Below are 20851 nucleotides of genomic sequence, written 5' to 3' on the forward strand. Positions count from 1 at the left end.
CACATCGATGAAACACATTTAATTGTAATTTTAATCCAATCATCATGTCAATTCATCAATTCATAACCAGTATCACTCCTCAACCCCATCCATCTCCTCCCCCTCCCCATCCCCCTCTTCATCCTCATCCTCATCAACATCCAGATCCCACACCTGCACTTCCCTCCCATCTTCGTACAATATACATCCCAGTCTCCTACCTTTCCGTCCATTCAAAGCTATCTCGGCTTTCCCAACCCCGTTGAGGGTATCATCGAATTGAGGAGTTGGGCCAAGATACCTCGAGCGAGATATCGGTATGAGCGGGATTGTCTGCGGTTCACAATCAGCTTTAGGCATGATAATAATTTCTCAAACTCTAGGACCGAGTGAGAGGCGATCAGAGAAGGGACTGATACTTACCTCAAAAGCATCCTTGTAATGCCCAATCACATCCCTCAACCCCCATCCCCCTTCCTGAGCTGGCAACTCAAACATCTCATCCACCAGATCCGCATATCTCAAAGTAACAAGGTACCGTCCATTCTCAGATTCCATCAACAATACAATCTCTTCATCATCGAAGAATTGAATGGCAAGGCATCGCGACGATACATCTTCCTCTCCATCAGAATCCCTAAAAGAAAAGGTAGCGATTTTCGATATTGACCGACCCTCGGAATTGTTGAGTAACCATACTAACGAAGTCAGAGCATCATCAGCAATACATCGTACGAAATGATCTGAATCGTGTCTCATCGAAGACGAAAGGAACGAGAAAGTTCAAACACTCACACCGCTGCGAACCATCCCCATCCTCAGGAGAGACCACCACCTCCCACTCATTCCCATCCACTACTCTCCGATCCCTCAATCCACTCTCATCTACCCCACCCGCACCGGCAAGACCGTCACCACCCACAACCCCAACAGCACCTCTAACCAATCCCTCCAAATCCCTAATGAGAGTATTAACCCACACCCACGGTTCCTTCTCTAACACCCTCTTCACTTCCTCCTCCCCTACCTCCGAGGTATCGTACCTGTTCTCAACAGTATCAGGGCTCGAGAACCTAGACATCTCTTCTTCCTCCTCTGACAAAATCCCAGTAGGAGTTAAATCTCCATCCTCTCCATCTTCGTCATCTTCGTTGGTCATTGAAATGGACATGTCCATGGACGTATCAGAATTAAGCGATTCGTTCGCCTGGACAGAAGGTGTATCTCCTATATACTTCTTATTTCCCATTCCCAAAACCTCATTTGTCTCTTTCAGCACCTCGTCCAATGCTCTGGTAGGCTTTCGAGGGTATGTCATATAGGTATCAGGTAAGACATCTTTGGGAGGTCTGACAATGAGATAAGGGAAATGCTGATGGAATGAAGAATGGACGAAACCATTTAACATGAACGACCAGACGAGCTTGAGGTCGTGCGTAGGTGTGGGAAGATCATCAGATGAGGGATCTTGGGATGCCGCTCTGGCAATTTCTAAAGTCACGGAGGATGTTATCAGCTGTGGTCTGGCCAATGCTGGCCTGCATGATATCATCGTGTGGGTGTGGGTGCCTCCTCACAGCAGCCTCGTCCTGCTCAAAATATTGCCGGTGACTCACCATACTTCAACCACTTCATGAACTCCGAAGCAGCTTTCATCTCATGCTCCGCATCCCTCCTCATCCGATCTACCAACTGCGCGAAACCTAAGACCAGATCGATAGATCTCGTTATATCAGATTCGTTCAGATGCAGCTGAGATTGATATTTCGGTCTAATGATCCAACATGATAACACAACACACACACACACACACACACATTGTCAGCTCAGATCGTGTCTCGTAAGATAGGCATGACTCACGTTCTACTCCATCCTCTGATCTCTTCTAGCAATAATACGATTCTCTCCAAGGCAGGTGAGATACTTTCGATTATTAGATTCTGTATCGTTCGGAAAGACGTATCAAGCATTTGATCCCATTTCGTTATTGTCTATGTACCATACCACAATCATCCAGATCAGCTATTTCTTCTCCATTGCATCAAAAGTGTAATCTTACTGACTCTACCAGTCAATCTGTTACCCATCCATTCATTCACTGCCACCCCACTTCTTCCAGTCATCAGAAATCTAAACAGATCAGAATGCACATCCTGTATTGACACTGCGTATCAGGAAGATATATCAGCCTCCTGGCCTAATCGCGTACTTCATGTGAAACTAATATCCGAGCCCGAGGGGAAAGACTCAGACTTACTAGCCTGCTGTTTCGCACAAGTTTCCAAATCCTCCCTACAAATCATCGTCTGCTTTTCACCCTCCCTGAAAGCAATCTCGGCGTTCTCTAGACCCCTCAACACGATATTCAACAAATATACCATCTTATCTGAAATTTTCGACATCTCCAATAACCCTTCACTGGGTCTGTGCTTGCCCCTCGGTGAAGAGGTAGGTAAAGCGAAAGTACCAGTCAGGAAGGAATGTCCAGATATTTGCAGGATATCTGGTTGGAGGGGAATTGTAGATGGGAGTAGTGCTGGGAAGGTCGCTAGAGAGGGATGGAGGGTGGGTTTAGGTGGTGGGAGCTTGGTTTGACGCATGAATGGGAGTTGGCTAGTTTCACCGTCTACCCGTCAGCAGGATGTCAGAGGGAGGTATGGGGAAGGAGATTGATTGCTCACTTGGGTGGTTTTGGTGGATCAACAGGTGTGACGGTAGGTAATGAATCTATGATGGACAAGGCTGAGCCGTTCTGAGTGGACGAATGTCAGCTCGATCCCCTGGTAAGGATTATTTGCAACTCCAGGTAGATGTACATAACGTACCTTGACTTTATGCCACCCATCCTGTGAAGTGGACCATCTCATATCTACCCATCGTCCCCTATCACCTACATCATCCAGTCCAAGGTGAATGGGTATGGACCGTATCACCTCGCCAGTATGTACCGAGAGATGTTCGATAGTCTTTTGACTAGGTGTCGAAAACAGTATGGAGAGGATGAGCCCTACCTCTCAACAGATCAGCCTCAACCAGCCTCTCCTTCTAGTCACCCAGAACATATTCATTACATTGAACTCACCATCCTCACTCCAAGCCAAACCTCTTACTATCCCCTCAACACTGACCTCCCAAACCTTACTTCCACCCGTACGCCATAACGATACCTGCGTTTTCGAACCCACATCTCTCCCCTTACCTTTCCATGCGTTCATTCCTATGTTTGCTGCAGTGGAAGGAGACGAAAGCAGAACGACAAGGTCCATCGAGGGATTACATGATCCCGGGTGGAGGATGTGAGATGAGGGGAGAGAGATGGTAGAGAGGGGGGTGAAGGACGTCTGGTCGGGGAATATCATCCTGGAGTTGTCAAGTTCTGATCGATTAGACACTCTCAAGGTGCGGCTGATCAGACTAGACTAGTTATCATATGACTGTCATGCAAAGACAGAGATGCCAGTTGATCAAAGATGACATTCATGAGCCATGAGCAACCGCTCAAAGTCAAAACGCGTCGAGTAATGTCAAGTCAAGCAGGGTGTCACGTGACCCCGTCGACAAACGCTCCTCCAGCTGGAAAGATGCAGACCACCCCATTCCACATCCACAGTACGCCCATAAGATAGAGAAGAGACCAAGATCAATGAGACAACGGACAGATACATGATCATATTGAATGAGCTATCAAAACAAGAATATACTTCTTCACAACCCCTGAGCCTGCCCTCTCAATTCGGCATATCCCCCACACTAAGCGGCAAATAAACCTCCCTCTGATTCCCCTTCCCCCTAAACTTCCTAGACATCTCATAAGCCTTGTGTCTTAATCTATTTATACTTCCCAGCGGCCTATGATCCTTAAGTCCATCCCATGGGCTCAAACCAATGCGATCCTCCCACCATACCCTCCTTGCATCACTGAATGTATCCTGTGGCTCGAATCGCAACGTAGCGAGATCATACCATGGTGCAGTACTTTCTTTCCATTCTACCGATGCATTCTCCACAGGCTGATTGGACAGATCGGAACAGAATTGAGCTCGGAGTTTGTATTCGGTAGGACTGGAGGAGTAATACTCGCGGAGATGGTCTCGGTGGTATGTCGTTGATGCGTCTTTGGGGATGGTTGTGGAGATGTATTCCCCTTGTGAGGGATGGGTGGGAAGGAGAGAGAATTTGCATGCGTAGGGACCGAACTTGAACGCGGCTGGGGGGTTTCAGGAATCTTTCATCAGCCTGATATTCACATTCATATGAGGTCCATTTCAAGGAGAAAGATCTGTTCAGCGGTCTTGATTTGACCGAGAGAGATGAAAGCAGACGGCACACTCACACTGCGAATAGAAAGTAGACCCCACAACATACTCATTAGGTAACATAGCCGGAGCGAATTGTTTCAACCTATCACTTCTCTTTGCCAATTCCACCTGAAGCTTAGTAGGACTATCAAAATACTTTGTCCTAAGCTCGAATATCTCGATCGTCGTATTCAGATCTGTCAGCTCAACTATCGGAGCATTATTGAATAGGAAGTCCTGGGTACCGTGGTTCGTCGATCCGTCCGGTGCGGGGGAGAGTCTCTCTCCGTGGACATCGAATATCTTTAGACCTAGACCACGCGGGGCGGAGGTGTTGTCTGGAAGGATGAAGGATGGTTCGTTGGCGTATCGCGCTATGCAGTCGTACGATTTGCCAGGTTCTGCGAAGAGTCCATGGCGGAGATGAGAGGGGAGAGAGGGGTCGATGGTGAGTGTACCTTTGACGAAGGCTAGGGATTTGACCTGTAGTACACCGATGGTCAACTTTTTACTAGTCACTTATGATCCATCATCCATTAAACTGTCATATATCATATGAAGTAGGGTGTGATCATGTGGGATACCCAAAACTCACATGAGTACCTCTAAACTTGTGTTGATGAGCATCGAAATTACGTCTCTGCATATCATGTACTAATTCCCCAACTCGCATTCTACATCCATATCCGATCATCAGTTAGATGCCTCTTCTCATCCTTGTGTGTAAAGCTCATGTCGTACTTACATCTTCTCGTCCTCGTCATCCTCAACCTTCTCCGTCTCATCAGCATTCAGCCAATCTTCCGGACCAGGCACTTTGGTAGGCCCCACTACTTTCTCAGTGACGCTTTGGAGGGTATCGCTTATAGCTTGCATTGTGACTGTTTGTCGTGTTCTATGGTGATGCCTAATTGTAATTCATAAAGGTGAGGTCACGCATGCATCTCATCATCATACATATATCTATGTGTATTGGCCTCTTATATTTGCATCCAACTCAATTGGGCAGAAATCAGAGCCGAACCATGAGGTCATTCTTACGCAACCGGTTACTACCTGATCGGATTCCAGTGATCCGTCCACGTGAAAGAGCAGACGCCGACTAGAGTAACGCGATGGGAGAATCGACATTAATGCATCGCGAGGTGTGTAGGTTATATGTCAAATATGTTATCGAGGTGAAGAACAGCAATGACAGACACAGTGGATATCCGCTAGTCTGTTAAGCAGGTCAGGTGAAAGCTATATGAGGCAAAAACACTATATAATATATAGATACATCAATGTCCCGATACATCAAAGATGGCAATAGAGGGGTATCAATCAGGTCTACGGTATATATCACAAGGGTATAAAAATGGAAGACAAAGAGGCCGAGGATGACGAGAAGGTAGGTCTGATAGGCAGAAGCTGAGCAGTGGTGTGTCAAACCTAGACTCCAGCTTTGGTCCTCGCTTTCCACATCTTAGCTGCGAACGCCTGAGCCTCGGGCGAATGCATATTGGGATCGTTAGGGTAGACTACCCATCCGTATGTGCCCATTGGGTCTACGGCCTGTCCAATCAAAGGTAACATCAGCCATCTTCTCTCGAAGTTTAACCTCTCCCTCCCTCTATCGAGAAGGAGTCGGGGGGTATTGACAAACATGAGTGACCCATCCCTCCTTATCGATCTTAGCTACCACCGCATCAAACGCCCTCTCGGCCAACCTCGTCAACGCATCATTGACCTTGTCGGGACAGAGCTTGACGAATCGATAGTATGCTGCTACGGTTAATGCTGTACCTGCGGTATCTCCCACTGCAAGAGTCGCATTGACCTGTCTCATATAGTTGGGTATGAGGTAATGGTCCTAACCAAAAACGATCCAATCAGCCAAGACTTGCGGCCATACCAATGTACAGTACTTACGTCCAACTCGTTGAATAATCTTTCGAAGATTTTTAGAAGCGTATCTTCGGCCTGGCTGATCTCCTGCGAAAAGGTAGAAGCGAACGGAGAGGCCTTTGCAGAGTATATCTGAGCATTCTTGATCAGCTACCCCATTTGTCAGTTACCTTTGTTTCGATGGATACAACTCACATTCCTTATACCCCCATATACGCCCCAGCCATTACCTGTCGCCCATAATCTGGTATCCCAATCATGCACATGTCGATAGATATTGACGGTGGTATCAAGCAGAGCGGAAGTCTCGAGACTCCATTGTTCTAATCCGTATTTCATATATTCCTCGCTTGAAAGGGATAAACCAAGATACGACAGCGACGGTGGGATCATGTACATCATATCTGCCCATAGTTCAAAGTGATCCTCTCGTTGTGAGATGGTATCTAAGCATTAGTCGTCGTATCATCAGTACAATACATGAAACTCGACACAAGTAGACTCGATTACGCACTGTTATTTGGCGCCCTGATCCCACTAAACAAATAATCAAGCTGATTACCCAACGCCCAAGCGTAATCCGCTGCTGACTTTCCACCTAGACCCAATTTGACAAGATGGTTCTCCGAAAATTGAGCCAAAATCCATATGGCCGGTACGAGCGACACCGGATCGCCGAGCGCTCCATCACCATTGATCAATGCTTTGGGTATGTGCGGGACAGGCGACGTCGACTCAGAGAAGTAATCTTGCAGACTACCCAATCCTCGTATCGCAAAATCCGTCTCAATCGACGTATTTTGTGCGGTTTGCGAGGCTGAGCCTGAGGTTGATGAGGGTGATCCGGTCCAATCGTAGGCCACCAACGAATTCTTAGCTATCTTCAGCACGTTCCAAGGTATCTCGCCAAATTCCAATTTCTGGCATTTACCGCCGTCCGCTTCATACTCGCTATCCCACTCGAAAGGCGTCAACGCCGGATTATACACTTCAAGCAGTGTTTCCGTGAAACATCCCAATTCCCATGAGTGGGTGGTGATGGAATTGGCATTCTTAAGTATCTTGGGTAATAATTTGGTCAATTTCTTGTATTTCCTGGAATTGATCTTGAAGTTTCGTCGAGGGTATTCGAAATGTAAGGAATTATCTGGTGTATATGCTGCTGTACCGTCGGGGGTCGCTCTGGCCTGGGGATGTGGTTGGTATGGGTGATTGAGAGATTTGAGTAAGTCGCGATGATGTTGTCTTAGATGACTGTTTGGTTCGTGAGCTGCCGTCAAGGCTGAGGATAGGAGGGCGAAGAGGGATAAGATGTTAAAGAGCGTGGTGAAAGTGAGTGTCGTCATGGTGTGATAACCTATGATATGAGTAAATTAGGGGGGTATTCGTGTATCGGGAAGATCGTATACAATCTTGACAGCGATGAATTGGAAGGAATGTACAACTACCAAGCAGTATCACGACAAGACACGTCGTTGAAGAAAGGCTCTATCCAAAGCAGCCAGTCTCAGCACAAAGTCAAAGCTTGAGTATGCAGCATAAGTTGAGTCAGCCCATGTAAGCTACATGTACAGTGCAGTATTCTTGGCATAAGCATAAACAAAAATGCCTTTCATTCTCTAACCAAATTCCTCTGACACGAAAACTCCTTGGCAGGGTCTTCTCTTCTCGTCCGCTTGCTTTGCGTTCTGTCCATCCTCTCCTCTTAACTTACCCACACGACCGAATTCACAATTAACAACACCCCTCTGAGCGGATGGTTCGTCTTTATGAAACACGATACAGTACTGCCCTCTCAGTTATTCCTTCATCGCACTATCATGCGCTTCTTATTGTTTTAGCTTGTGCACAAATGCTGAGCACCCGTCACTCTGTTGCCAGTGCGATCGCTATAGTTTGTGTTTGATCCCGCTAATGATGGTTCTGTAATGTTTCGAATGGAACATGGAATACATGTACAGTAACGTAAATGTTGTGAGAACCGGAACTAGACGCGTCAAAGGATCCTCTTGGCATTGGAATGCGGGTGCACAGGAACAAGTACTGTATCTACGAAGTCTCAATGCATAATGCATAACGCAAACATATCAAAATCCCATATATAATTATGCCTATAACCCATATACATATCCTTTAATATGAACATCCAGTAGGAACGATGCATCCTCTCGGTGTGAGAAGAGTAAAATCCCTTAAAGTTGGTATCGGAAACCAGCTTCGATCTGGACAGCCGAGGGACCGTGCTTGCCTGTATCCTCGCCCCTTTCGAGTCTGGCATTTTGTCTCTTGAGGTAAAGGTAGGTAGAGGCGGCAGCGACGATAGTGAGAACCGCGGCAGCGAGGTCCACACCGAAAGCGGCGGTATATTTCGGAGCGTTGAAATACAAGTATGAAGTCCAGATGTTGGGGGTATTACATAGAGCGTTGATGACGGCGTAGACGATCGCTCGCTTGACGGCAGGTCCAGTCACCGAAGAGGAGATCCAAGAGAGGATGACGATGGAGGCGGAGTAGAAGGATGATGGGAGGATGCACATTGCAACATATCGAGCAGCAACATTGGTGGTCGCGACGGCGATGACGTTTCCGAGGACGGTGAAGATGAATGGACAAATGATGTGAAGAGCTCGCTCGTTCTTCTTATCAGAGTGCCAACCGTTCACGATGACTGCTACACAGCATAGAACGTATGGTGGGCAGGTAATGGCGAGGGTAATAGTTCGGTTCTGAGTGATGTTAGAAATCAATAATTAGCATTGTAACAACTGACACATTCGAGCCTGCGGATGGGAGAACTTACGAAACCAAGGGTGTTGACGACAACAGGGAAGAAGTTAGTTACGCTAGCGGCGATGTAGTTGGCCTGAAAGTAGATGGAAGGGAATCAGCATCTGCCTGTCAGTGATGACTTAATCATCGGAATGAGTTGAACGTCGGGATGAGGTGATCGACGCTACGGCTTGATCGAAGAATGACTCACCTGAAGACAAGCACACAGGAGCCACGTCTTAGGATCGGTGACGGCCATCTTGAAAGCGGATCCCACAGATACTTCATCGGTAGCATCCTTGGATCCTCTGTCCATCTCTAATCGGTATACAAGTCGATCTCGTTCTTGAGGAGTCAACCATCGGACGCTTGAAGGCTTGTTAGGGATAAAGGTGGCGAAGATGGCAGCCAGACCGACAGTCAAGACTCCTTCGACGATGAACAACCACTACGAAATAACAGACAGGTATCAATACACATATCCTGCCCCGAATGAAGCCGTTATTCATCGGAATCACGTGAGACACTTACTCGCCAGCCTTCCAATCCGTGTGTTCCATCGAGCTTCAAAATGGCAAGAGCAAAGAGACCACCGAAGGCATTTCCAATTTGAGATCCACTGTACAAGATGGCGGTTCTCAAAGCCATAGATCGCTTGGTGTAGAAGGTCGAGACGAGGTAGACAGCACCGGGGAAGAAGGCAGCTTCGGCGAAACTACCACAGGCGGGTCAGCATGAGATCCGATGACTCAGGCAATTGCGCTTGGGAGAAAAGTACTCACCCCAAGAATGTTCGACAGACAGCAAGGCCAGCGAAAGAATGAACAGCACCAGTACAAGCAGAGATGACACCCCAGACTCCGCACATAATACAAATATCTGGAAGAACCGCCTCGTCAGCTTATGCATACTTGATCATCCAAGGGGTTCTGAAACTCACAGATACCGGGGTAAGCGATCTTGGAAGCCAACATGTTGGAAGGGATTTGGAGAGAGACATAGCCGGCAAACAAGACTGAGACAGCAGTATTGTAATCGGTAGTGCTCAAACCCAAGTCCTTGGAGATACCAGCGATCTTGGCTGAAGAGATGTTCTGTCTATCAAGATAATTGCTGTTGACGCGAGTGGCAAATTTAGCTGACGCTCCCTAGGTAGTGCAGGATATGCCAGTCACTTACAGAATGTACAAGGCGACCAAGGTCGGCATAAGCAAGATATCAACCTTTCGAGTAGCAGCTTTATCAATGGCAGCTATCTCTTCATCGCTCAACCCCTGTAAGGAGGCTGGAACCTGGACAGCAAGATGTCTGTCGATGTCCTTTCCGAGATATGGCCCAGACACATCTTCGGTGTGTTTCTCGGATTCTTTGTAGGTATCGTCGTGTAATGAAGCCATTATGACTTGAACTGCAGTTGTGGTATCGTTGTTGTTGAAGTGATGATGAAAGGGGGATTCTGGGAGGGTTTAAAACGTTCCTTATATATGTCGATCCGCAGGGTACTGGGGCAAGTTCGGGGCCGGCTAACCATTTTTCAGTCCCTCTGGGGCCTTACGGGGCGCATGAAGGTTATCGTAAGATTCCCAAAAAATGGGACGGTAACTCTCGCTTCATGTCTTCTCAAATCAGGTATAACCGCGAAAAGCCGAGTCGAGTCTTATTAAGCATTTCCCGTCTGGATGCTGTTGATGTGACCTTTTAGTTATCTTGGCTGCCGATGAGAAACACCATAAATAGGAACGTTCCGTAATCCTTGATTTACGGAGGCACAGGCGGGGTGGGAAGAGAGGAAGAGCGCAACAATCCCGGCGGGTCATCCCAACTGATGAGTATTCGGTAAATTTTGTGCTTAAGCCGAAAAGCCGATTAAACAAAAGTGTATAAATTGTCCTACATATCCCGCGGACATACGCTGTGGTCCCTTGAGGTATCAAGACTCATCATTGTCGTGAGATCACATAGTAGGTGATCTCGATCCGACGAAAGTCGCGAATAAGTTGATTGGTCTTGGAGAGGACAAGTGATGGGTGTGATGGTCTCGATCGAAATTTGGCGTACACAATCGTACTAGACCAGGGATCTCGAACCTAGTTGGTAAAAATTGCACCTAGCTGTTTACGTGATGAGCGGTAAGTAGCGGGCGGAGTAGACATCCCCCTTGATTCCAAATGAGGATGACGAGGTGTCGGGCAAAGGTGGTTGAGGAATAGCACGTAAAGCACGCGACGCGTCGGCAGGCGTCCAATATGCGACCGACCCTCAATGAATGGCAAATGCAGAGTCATCGGCTGAGAGGAAAAATGCTTTCTATTGTGGGCCTAGGATACGCTCGACTCGGTATGAACAGGCGATAGGATACCCAATCGATCGGAAGCTCCATGTCGAAATACTATCATCGGAATCGGATCGGTTGTGTAACGGTCCATCGGAGGATGATCAGTGTTATGGTGAATCATTGATGAGAGATCGTCCGAATCAAGCAAAGGACGATGTAAAAGACATGGAAATACTGTATAAGCGGTGCTGAGGAGGATTCCTCGTAAGTTTATCAATGAACATTTGCATCCTTTCTATATATACATGAACTGAGGTGGGTAGCCAAAAGTGGATAGGGTGGGGAGCGGTTGTTAACAAAACCCATCTATTGAAACGGATATACAGGATAAACAAGTTTTGCGATGAATCGAAGTGGAGAGGCTAGAATATCCACGTGACCGGGTGGTGTATTCATTGTAAGCTGGGCAAAGTTGACAGAAGTACCCGCTATTGGTGGATCGCCTTGGCGGTTGGCTTTGAGAAGGCAAGCGAAAAGTCTTTCGTTTCAAGATTTTCTCCGTCTCATGATGATTTGATAACCACAATAAGTCCGCTTAACCACGCATACTTGCAAACGGGCTATCTCCTTGTATGATTTGACTGTACACCCGTCATAGGACTGTCAGCTCGCTCTAGCTCTACTGCCTGTATAGTTGAGCTTGATGCAACGGCATTATGTAACAATGGGGTCCTACCGCTATGGGAGTTCCGCATATCAGCGTGATGGTATACCTGGAATGATCATCATTCAGTGTCACCCATCACCTTCACCATCAACAAGACCCATCAGCATCTGTCCATCGGACTCTCTGAGGATAAATGCTGTACAGCCCTCAAGACCTCCTACATATACAGGCGATGTGTTCAGACTTACAAACATATCCCCTGCGCAATAACCCGCCCGAAATGCTGCGTCTAAGCAGGTTGAGGGATATGTACCGCGAAATGCCGGTGACGTAACTTGCCTTGGACCGTTCGGAGCCGGCCCGGTATTATCTGGTAGCCTGATTTCTGCTGGGATGTCTTTAAAGTCTTCTATTATTCAGTGCATTGTGTTACTCGCAAAGTATATTCTGATCAAACAATTGCATCTAGAACTCTTGCTACTACACATATCTGCCCAGGAGAATAAAAGTCATCATGTCTGCCAGTCAACCTCAACCTCTCGGCACTTCCACTGTCGCTACCGACATCTCCACTCAACAAGCTACCTACCTTCCTCCCTCTGAGCTCGCTGCGAAGTACAACAAGGGTATCCATCGACCCATCCCTGTCCAGCCGCATGCTAGTGCCTCTCAGCCTGGATCCACAAAGATCAAGACCATCGAGAACTTCTATGTCCGACCTAGATGGTTGTTCGTGCGCATAGAAACTGAGGGCGGTGTTGTCGGTTGGGGTGAGGGTACACTTGAAGGTCACACTGAGGCTGTACAAGGAAGTTTGAAGGATATTTCCAGAAGGTGAGTAAGGGACTCATTGTACGCGAATGGGGCCTTAGAAAGCTGATACACCCGATATACATATAGGTTGATCGGCTGGGACGCTATGAACATCGAAGAAATCTACACTTACCTATACCGACATCGATTCTACCGAGGTGGTGAGGTGCTTATGTCTGCTATGTCCGGGTAAGTGAACCTTCTTACTCATACCTTTGACCCACGCTGACCCATATCTTCAGTGTCGACATTGCTCTTTGGGATATCAAGGGTAAAGTGCTAGGTGTGCCAGTATGGGAATTGCTCGGTGGAAAGATCCGAGAAAGATGTGATGTTTACGGTTGGGTGTGAGTGTCCTTAGTCTCTGCATGCGTTACCTCTATCTGACATGATGACTGGATAGCGGTGGTGATCGACCCTCGGATGTCCTGGAGCAAGCCAAGGTCAGAAAGGCCCAGGGTTTCACCAGAGTCAAGATGAACGCTACCGAATCTATCGGATGGCTTGATTCGCCTCACGCTCTCGATGAGACTGTCAAGCGATTGGCAGAGGTCAAGTCCATCGGTATCGATGCTGGTCTGTAAGTGGCATAACGCTCTTTCAGGGTATACGCGGTACTGACGATTATCGTGTGATAGTGACTTCCACGGTCGAGTCCACAAAGGAATGGCCAAACAACTTGCTGCTGCCCTTGAGCCCCATCGACCACTTTTCATCGAAGAACCCTTACTTCCCGGACACGTCAACGAGCTGAAAGACTTGTACAACAAGACCACCATCCCCATTGCTCTTGGTGAACGATTATTTACCCGATTAGATTGTCGACCATATTTCGAAGCTGGTTGTATCGATATTATCCAACCTGATATTGCTCATGCTGGTGGTATCTCAGAAACCAAGAAGATCGCTATCATGGCTGAGTGAGTTGACTCATTTTACGCTTTTCCCCCGAAATAAGTAACTGATCTTGAGTTGCACTCCAGAGCTTATGATATCGGTGTTGCTCCTCACTGTCCTCTTGGTCCTCTCGCATTTGCTGCCTCCCTCCACGTCGGTTTCTCAACGCCCAACTTCGTCGTCTGTGAGATGTCATGGAAGATGCACTACAACACTGGCGGGTTCGATCTTTTCACATATATGACCAACCCGGAAGTATTCAAGGTCGAGGGCGGTTCTGTCGGTCTATTGACGACACCAGGTCTCGGTATCGAGTTGAACGAAGAACTCATTAGGAAGGAAGCTGCCGAAGCTGAGAAGTTGGAACCCTGGATCAACCCATTGTTCAGAGGTGATGATGGTATGATCAGAGAATGGTAGTTGCCTCAGGCAGATAAGTATACTAGAGTTATTGTATCAATGTCCATGTATGGTCTATGCATCTATCCGATTTACAATTATTATTTTACAACAGTTTGAGTGGAGTGTGATTATTCAATATATTATCTATCATTGCGAGTCAACTATTTTTAGTCCTTCAGAGGTTTTAGAGGGCGTGATCGCTTCATCTACAGGTCCCTGCGCTTGGCCGGATGTGATCGCAACAGCATCGCCTTGGGCTTCAACATCCAGAGGTTTAGCTGAGGGGCTCATCTTAATAGCCTTTAGCAGGGATTTCGGCCGCGAATTCCTCGTTTTGGATTTTGATCGAATGCGGGCCCAGAACTCGACCCGTGCTCGAGGTGAATAAACCTGACGCAGCCAATTGTGTATGTACGTCTTGATCATTTTGTTCTCCCATGGAGCCTTTTTGACCAGAAGAGCGGTGTATCGTCGAAAGATCCTAGCAGAGACGTCCGGAGCCAGAAGTTGACCATCGGGATCACGGCCTAAGCCATAAAATTGGCCGAGGTGTGACAACGGTTTCTCTTCGAGCAGGTTTCTGATTACGAACTGGATAGCAGTCAGGTGTCAGTGACTTCACATAGCACGAAAGATCTAACCTGACGGGAACACACGTACTGCCGTCTTTCTCTCTCCGTAATTCTTTGCTTGGTAGCATTCAGTCAAGAAGCCCACGATGGTGGCATAATCCGCCCTGACGAGTTCATTCGAGTTCGGCTCCAATTTCTTGAACAGCTCTGAATTGTCAACCGTTACGTCAACTAAAGGAGGTGGCAGTCTTGATAGATCTACATGAGGTACTGAAGATTGTCGGTCCTGTTCGACAGTCTGGCTTGAAACAGCTGATGAGTCCTGGTTTTCGGCTTCGCAGTCGTCTACTTGGGTCGACGGGTCCACATCGTGAAATTCCATGACCTGAGTGAAAGATGAGGAGTCTGCTGAGCTAGAAACGACATCCGCAGTGTCACAACTCGGAACGTTTCCGTTTTGATCGGTCGAGCAGCCTTGAGAGTCGGATTGCGCCATCTCAACGGCCAAATTGCGTGGTTCAAAGCCTTGCGTAGACACACATTGTTCGTCGCCATCAAGTCCCGGTGAGCTCTGAGAGCTGGTAGTCACATCCAAAGACGATCGGTGAGATGCGCCAATTCCCTCATGGTCAGCTTCCTCAGCAGTTTGACTTGAGGTTTGTAGCAGTTCATGATTGAGTGTAAACGGCTGGCGACCCTGTGCTTCCGAAATTATGGCTTCAAGCGATGGCCAAGCCTCCAGTGCGAATAGCTCCCCAATCCAAAGTTTGACGGCTTCGGAAGTATCAGTCCGTTCTCCATCGAGGAGAAGAGATCCGACATATCTGCGGAAGCGATGAGCCATGTGATATTGGAGCGGCAATGGCTCTGACAATTCGAGCAAGCCGTAATGAAGAGCAAGATTCGACAAAGTCCTATTGCTGGTCAAACGGCATGTCGCAATCTGCGACGATATTGGCTTTTTTCAGCATGGGTAATGATGGGATTGAAGTCTTCTGAGAGATCAACGCACCGTGATGGCAGCGTCAGATGCGGAGAATCTTTTGAGGGAATCTTTGGTCACATTGAAGACAATCTTGAACCAGGCTTGCCTGTCATCGTCCGTTTCTTCGCGCACACTCGCAAAAAACCTTGGACCGATTGGGAGATTCGGAGTTGGGTAGAGTGCCGGTAACTTGGTCGGGCGGAAAGGAACAACTGAAGTCCGCCAACCCTGATCTACAGTGCTGACCGATGTAACGGCAGCAGCGGCATTGTTTATGGCTCGTTTCCCTCGTTGACTGATGTCAATGCCGATGTGCTGTCCATCCAGTCGTCCAGGATCTGACCTGCCTGCTCGAGGTCGTCATGCAATGCCTCACCGATGGAACCAAGCGATCCTTTTTAGATTCCCGTGTCCTTCTCCTGCATGGACACAGTCTTATCAAAGCTCTTAGCTAGCGTCTTGATACTGACCCAAACCTCCGGAGACAAGAATTCAGATAGCCAATGTTGCGATTTAGGATCACTGCTATTTCCTACCAATGTATTGAACAGAGCAAGAAATGTATTGGAATGATGTTGCTGTTCGTCCGCTTGAGGATGATCTTCGCTGAGCCATATGGGAGTCAGATCGTAGAATTTGGCAAGATGTGAGGTTACTGCAAAAGCCGTGTGGTGTTTGAGGACATACTTAACCTCTAGTCAGTGAGTAGCTCGGTTCGAGCAGGTGATAGAGGACTCACATCGAGAGTGACCTCGTGTTGGCAATACCCGCGGGCAATAGTCGACATCTTCGCTTTCAGCTCATTAAAACCTTCTACAATTGCTAAATGCGGATCGTGAGATTCCACCTTCATTTTATTGTAATAAGCTGACCGTAATCCGTCAGGCAGAGGTGGAAGTCTGGATAAATTCACTTGAATGATGGGCTTGGACCATGCCTTGGGAGATCCGACTGGACGCCATGATCTCGGTGTGGGATCAAGGCTGGCAGGTATATTTGCGGATTTGGCAGCAGGTTTCAGATACTCGATGTCAGCTGCTTCTTTTGCTTGAGACAGCTTGCTGGGACGCGAAACGGCAGCAGGACTAAGAGCCGAAGAGGCAAGGGACTTTTCAATGCGGAGAAGTCGTTGGTCAAATTCGGCTAAAACTTTCATGACATTCTCGGGATGACATTGAGGTTGGATAGGCGTTATAGGCTGAACCGTTGAAGGGGATGGAGGGGCTGATGCCGATGGGGCAGACGACGAGACAGCCTTCGATGGAACTTTGCTTATTGGAGCGGAAGGCTTGGGCATGGACGATTTGTCGAGTGTTGGCCAAACCTCTTTGGAGCAAACTTTTGCTATCCAAGACTCTAGAGATTCTCCGCTGTTCTGGACCTTTCTATCTTTAAGCAGCATCGCGAAATACCGAGCAAACCGCCTAGCGGCTTCAGTCTGCGTGTGTTGAGACCCATCCGGCTTCGAATCAAACCCGTAGTGTCGAGCGAGATGTGAGAGAACTTTAGTAGATATGAGGATCCCGGTCAGGTACTGATGCAGTGGCATCAGTTCAGTACTTGGTACATCCTCGGACGATGAGCAAAGCACTTACCCCTACGTTCGCCTTGGTGTGTTGATACACAGATAGCGCTTGACGTATGAGTTTGTAAAGGTGGAAACGTCCTTTCTGTTGATAAGCGATGCTATCTTTATCGGAGAGGTGGCCTAACAACTCTTCCGATTTCGATGTTATGGGTAGAAGTAACGGCAAGGCGTGTTCTTTGAGCGGTATTGGACACGAATTCCAGCCATTGAGGGTCGAGATGTCATTTGGCGGGGCGTCCGATACTGGCTGTTCGGGCTGCTTAGTCTCTCGACAGGTTGGCGATACAGATAGAACGGGCGACATTTGTTCTTGAGAAAGCCTCCTCCGGCGCAGAAGGATAGATAGTGTGATAGGCGGATTAACTTTCGATTTGACCGGTTGATTATAAGGGGAAAACGCTATGAAATTGAATATTCGACTGATAATGGACTCCGTCGATACTTGCGCCTTTTTTCTGAATAGTATCTGGTCGTCGACTTTGGCTGGCGCAAGGTTGACGGCTGATTGGCCAGAAGCCCAGATATCCCCCTTCGCAGGTATAGAGTATAATCTGGGTTTTCTAACCTTCTCTTCTGCTGTTTCAATATACTCCTTCATCCCATCCCACCGATTCATGTCAAGGACCTGTGCGCCCCATCTGAGTGACTCTCTCTCCTTTCCATGGATGTATGCATCTAGATAAGCTGCTCCCATTCGAGCTTCTAAGGCTGATCCCAATGTCTTCTCACTGGCGATCGAGGGATTTGACCCATAGCCTTTCAGTCCGTTTTGAATATCATAAGCTTTAGCTATTTGCGAAAATGCCTTATTCGTCGTCAAGCTCTGACAGCCATGCTAGTAGCAAGGAACGTGAGCGGATTTTCGCGTAGGTTGCACACAAAGAAGCGATAGAATTGGTGTACTTACGGAGAGAGTTCCGTTACTACTGCATGAGTTCCACAATGATTTAATCGCTGCGATACGGAACAGAGCATCACCGAGGAGGGCCAACTGCTGGAACGCCACGCTTGTATTGTCAAGGGATGCGGCAGCCAGGTGCTCATCCTTGATCACAGGCAGAGGAGGTAAATTTTCTGAGGAGAAAGTGAAACTTGGGTTGGCGATAAGGATTGGTCCAGCTACAGCGGCTTTGCGAGCGGCTTTCCGAGCCCTTCGAGCCGCCTTCTTGTCCAGGGTCGCCTTCGTCGAGAGACAACCATGTGACTGTAGAGACTGAATGTGGGGCTGGAAGACACGAGACGAGGCCGAAGTCGGCAGGGGGAGCCGACAGGCCACAGTAGGCCGCGTCCCCCGAACGCCCAATAGAGGAAGCGCACTCAGCATCGCGTTATGGGTATGAAGCGACCAAGAGGTTGGGTATACTACTCATCCTCATCAGGGCTCAAAGGCTTCATGGGGCGCGGACAAGACGACAGTCGAAATGCAATAATAACTGGCTACTAGATGCCAAACAATAAGAAATCTCTCAAACAGAGACAAATACGAACAAAGTGGAGGTGTTCGACAAAAGCAATGAGGCTGATATTTGACACGCAGTGATCGGTGAATGTGACTATGCAAGCCTGATAATTGTTCGCTCGTACAGTACGGTACACCAGGTCCTGCTAACGATGAAAGATCAAATTCACAATCACATGGATTTCTCCTCCTCTCTTTGAGCTTTCCGTCTATGTACCCAACCCTCGATATCCCACAACAATCTCCCAACACCAGTCGTCCATCTCCTCCATCTCACCTTTCTTCTCGAACCTTCATCGTCCTTCTCCCTCCACCAAGTCTTCCTTCTCCTCATCTTCCCAGCCTTTTCTCCGGTGGTGTGTCCTAGATCCAAAGACTGTCGTTTCTCCTCTTTGCGTTGTATCCTATAATCCACAGCTACAGCTACGCTCGTCGTGATGATCTCGCAACATACCACCACCAAGTTGACCATAGCTATCATCGTTACCTTGGGGAGCTGCTCGCATGCCGACCATCTAAGGTGAGATTCGAAATTCGGTAGATCGGGAGGTCTGTATATCAGTGCGGAGGGGCATTCGGGTACTTGGTTTGCTATTATTAGTAAAAACACCGCGGCTATAGCCATAAAATAAGCTTCAGCTGTGCTGTTGTGGTTTGGTGCTTTAACGAGAGAGTGAGTATGCACTTACCACCATGCGGAGCGAGTGATAGAATCATAATTACTAAATGTAATCCGGACTGAAGCCAGGCGGAATCACTGATCCTCAACACGACAAATCAGCATAACGTCCGCACTCCCGAGCGTGAGAAGACTGGTACTCACATCGGACGACGTCTAAGTATCCCTATGAGTTCCAAGAATATACCGGGAAGGAGGTAGACGCATTGTAAGACCACCGTGACAGTAGTGATGATCCATCTACATCATCATTGTCAACGTGGGTTAGTCCATATTCCTTGATCCTCATCGTGTCCGACGTGCACCTGCGGATCACGGTGACGCGTAGTGATGGATAACAACGATATAAGTAGGAAAAAGTATACTCACAATACCAGCGGCTGTATGAAATTCTTAAACAGCAAATATGGCAATATCGCACTCAGCACCAAATGACTAACAACCAGCAAAAGATGTATGACAGGCATGATTGGCGTAGGTAAATTGATATGCGTCGGGATCGGTACAGGAATAGGCAAAGTCCTAGCAGTGAATGGTACTTTCGGTGTCTTTAATGTAAAATGATCTTGGATGAATTGCTTGGGCGTTCTAGGCGTTTTCGGGATCTTCTTCTCACTCTCTGCATCGTGATCTATCACTGCCAAGTCGAAGGACGAAGTGGTCCGCTGGTGTTGGTCCAGAACCAATTTCAATCCACTACTATTCCTACTCCTATTCTTGTGCCCTGATCTGCCATGTCCTTCCAAAACTGATATCGTCTTTATACGGTGTAATTCCTCTTTCTGCAATATCTCGAATAACCCTTCTCCCTCTTTGTGATAGATTACCTCCTTATCTTCATCCCCATATGAGTCGATCTTTTCTAGCCGTTTTGTAGAGGCAGGATTGGCATTCCGAAACGCATCTTCAAATGGGTTTTTGGTAAAATCAATTAACCCATGTTCTTCCACCCTTATCACAGGACTCGACTGAGCAGATGTCCTCCTAGATGACGTTGCCGACAAGGATCTAGGCCTAAGTGGAGGAGGTAGACTCTCGCGCTTGGGTAGGATACTTGGTTTGCTCATACTGCGACTGGTCCAGCTGGAACTGCGAATATTTGATAAAGAGGTATCGGAACGATCGATCTCGTCAGGTAAGTGGATTGCTGGAATGTCTGAGGGGTAGTATGTTGAAGGGCGGAATGGTGGGTTTTCCATATCTGACTTTGATTCTCGCACTGATCCTTGGTATGTTGAACACCCAGTGGTGAATTTTCAATTTCCTCTTTGGGTCAGAAGCACATATGACTATCATTGGTATCAAGTATTGCAGAGAAACTAGTATGTATTGAACAGAAAGTATACCTCGCAAGTGGTTCAATGACAGGCTACACCATTCCTTTCAACTAGCCCCAAAAGAGGATGGTATGACCTGACAAAGGATGTGCAACGAGGCGGGGGGAAATCAACAGATAAATGGGGAAGAAAGGAAATCAATCTTCCGAGATTGCTTATTTGAAATGAGAATCTTGGGCAAATGCAAATCCCGTCGAGATGACTGTCAGTCTTTCCACCGTATTCTACATCATGCATTGTCAAT

The 20851-nt window shown here is 47.6% G+C and overlaps 8 protein-coding genes across 8 annotated transcripts; 1 reads left to right on the forward strand and 7 right to left on the reverse strand.

The window, feature by feature from the left end:
- Positions 1-72: 72 nt before the first annotated feature.
- I302_108307 (uncharacterized protein) lies at positions 73-3338 on the reverse strand (the record flags this gene model as incomplete). The annotated part of the gene is made up of 10 exons (XM_019193921.1): positions 73-312; positions 403-677; positions 775-1446; positions 1596-1750; positions 1840-1970; positions 2043-2143; positions 2237-2592; positions 2661-2731; positions 2805-2986; positions 3062-3338. 10 exons carry the CDS (start codon positions 3336-3338, stop codon positions 73-75), a joined length of 2460 nt encoding a protein of 819 aa, XP_019044044.1.
- A 369-nt stretch (positions 3339-3707) lies between these two features.
- Positions 3708-5153, reverse strand: I302_108308 (uncharacterized protein; the record flags this gene model as incomplete). The annotated part of the gene is made up of 4 exons (XM_019193920.1): positions 3708-4186; positions 4313-4760; positions 4873-4951; positions 5023-5153. 4 exons carry the CDS (start codon positions 5151-5153, stop codon positions 3708-3710), a joined length of 1137 nt encoding a protein of 378 aa, XP_019044043.1.
- A 555-nt stretch (positions 5154-5708) lies between these two features.
- I302_108309 (uncharacterized protein) lies at positions 5709-7510 on the reverse strand (the record flags this gene model as incomplete). Its single annotated transcript, XM_019193919.1, has 5 exons — positions 5709-5831; positions 5923-6129; positions 6189-6296; positions 6360-6610; positions 6679-7510. 5 exons carry the CDS (start codon positions 7508-7510, stop codon positions 5709-5711), a joined length of 1521 nt encoding a protein of 506 aa, XP_019044042.1.
- An 846-nt stretch (positions 7511-8356) lies between these two features.
- On the reverse strand, positions 8357-10330 carry I302_108310 (uncharacterized protein; the record flags this gene model as incomplete). Its single annotated transcript, XM_019193918.1, has 7 exons — positions 8357-8890; positions 8965-9027; positions 9145-9381; positions 9465-9648; positions 9716-9812; positions 9874-10046; positions 10113-10330. 7 exons carry the CDS (start codon positions 10328-10330, stop codon positions 8357-8359), a joined length of 1506 nt encoding a protein of 501 aa, XP_019044041.1.
- A 2059-nt stretch (positions 10331-12389) lies between these two features.
- On the forward strand, positions 12390-14005 carry I302_108311 (uncharacterized protein; the record flags this gene model as incomplete). Its single annotated transcript, XM_019193917.1, has 6 exons — positions 12390-12709; positions 12776-12877; positions 12931-13035; positions 13092-13268; positions 13327-13608; positions 13672-14005. 6 exons carry the CDS (start codon positions 12390-12392, stop codon positions 14003-14005), a joined length of 1320 nt encoding a protein of 439 aa, XP_019044040.1.
- A 129-nt stretch (positions 14006-14134) lies between these two features.
- On the reverse strand, positions 14135-15403 carry I302_108312 (uncharacterized protein; the record flags this gene model as incomplete). The annotated part of the gene is made up of 2 exons (XM_019193916.1): positions 14135-14578; positions 14648-15403. 2 exons carry the CDS (start codon positions 15401-15403, stop codon positions 14135-14137), a joined length of 1200 nt encoding a protein of 399 aa, XP_019044039.1.
- Positions 15404-15942: 539 nt separating this feature from the next.
- I302_108313 (uncharacterized protein) lies at positions 15943-18456 on the reverse strand (the record flags this gene model as incomplete). Its single annotated transcript, XM_065870643.1, has 4 exons — positions 15943-16236; positions 16284-17078; positions 17140-17967; positions 18040-18456. The coding sequence occupies 4 exons, from the start codon at positions 18454-18456 to the stop codon at positions 15943-15945; spliced, it is 2334 nt and encodes a 777-aa protein (XP_065726715.1).
- A 307-nt stretch (positions 18457-18763) lies between these two features.
- I302_108314 (uncharacterized protein) lies at positions 18764-20469 on the reverse strand (the record flags this gene model as incomplete). The annotated part of the gene is made up of 4 exons (XM_019193914.2): positions 18764-19206; positions 19281-19348; positions 19415-19510; positions 19640-20469. 4 exons carry the CDS (start codon positions 20467-20469, stop codon positions 18764-18766), a joined length of 1437 nt encoding a protein of 478 aa, XP_019044037.2.
- Positions 20470-20851: the final 382 nt, after the last annotated feature.

Source organism: Kwoniella bestiolae, chromosome 7 (genome assembly GCF_000512585.2).
Source record: "Kwoniella bestiolae CBS 10118 chromosome 7, complete sequence".
NCBI lineage: Eukaryota > Fungi > Basidiomycota > Tremellomycetes > Tremellales > Cryptococcaceae > Kwoniella > Kwoniella bestiolae.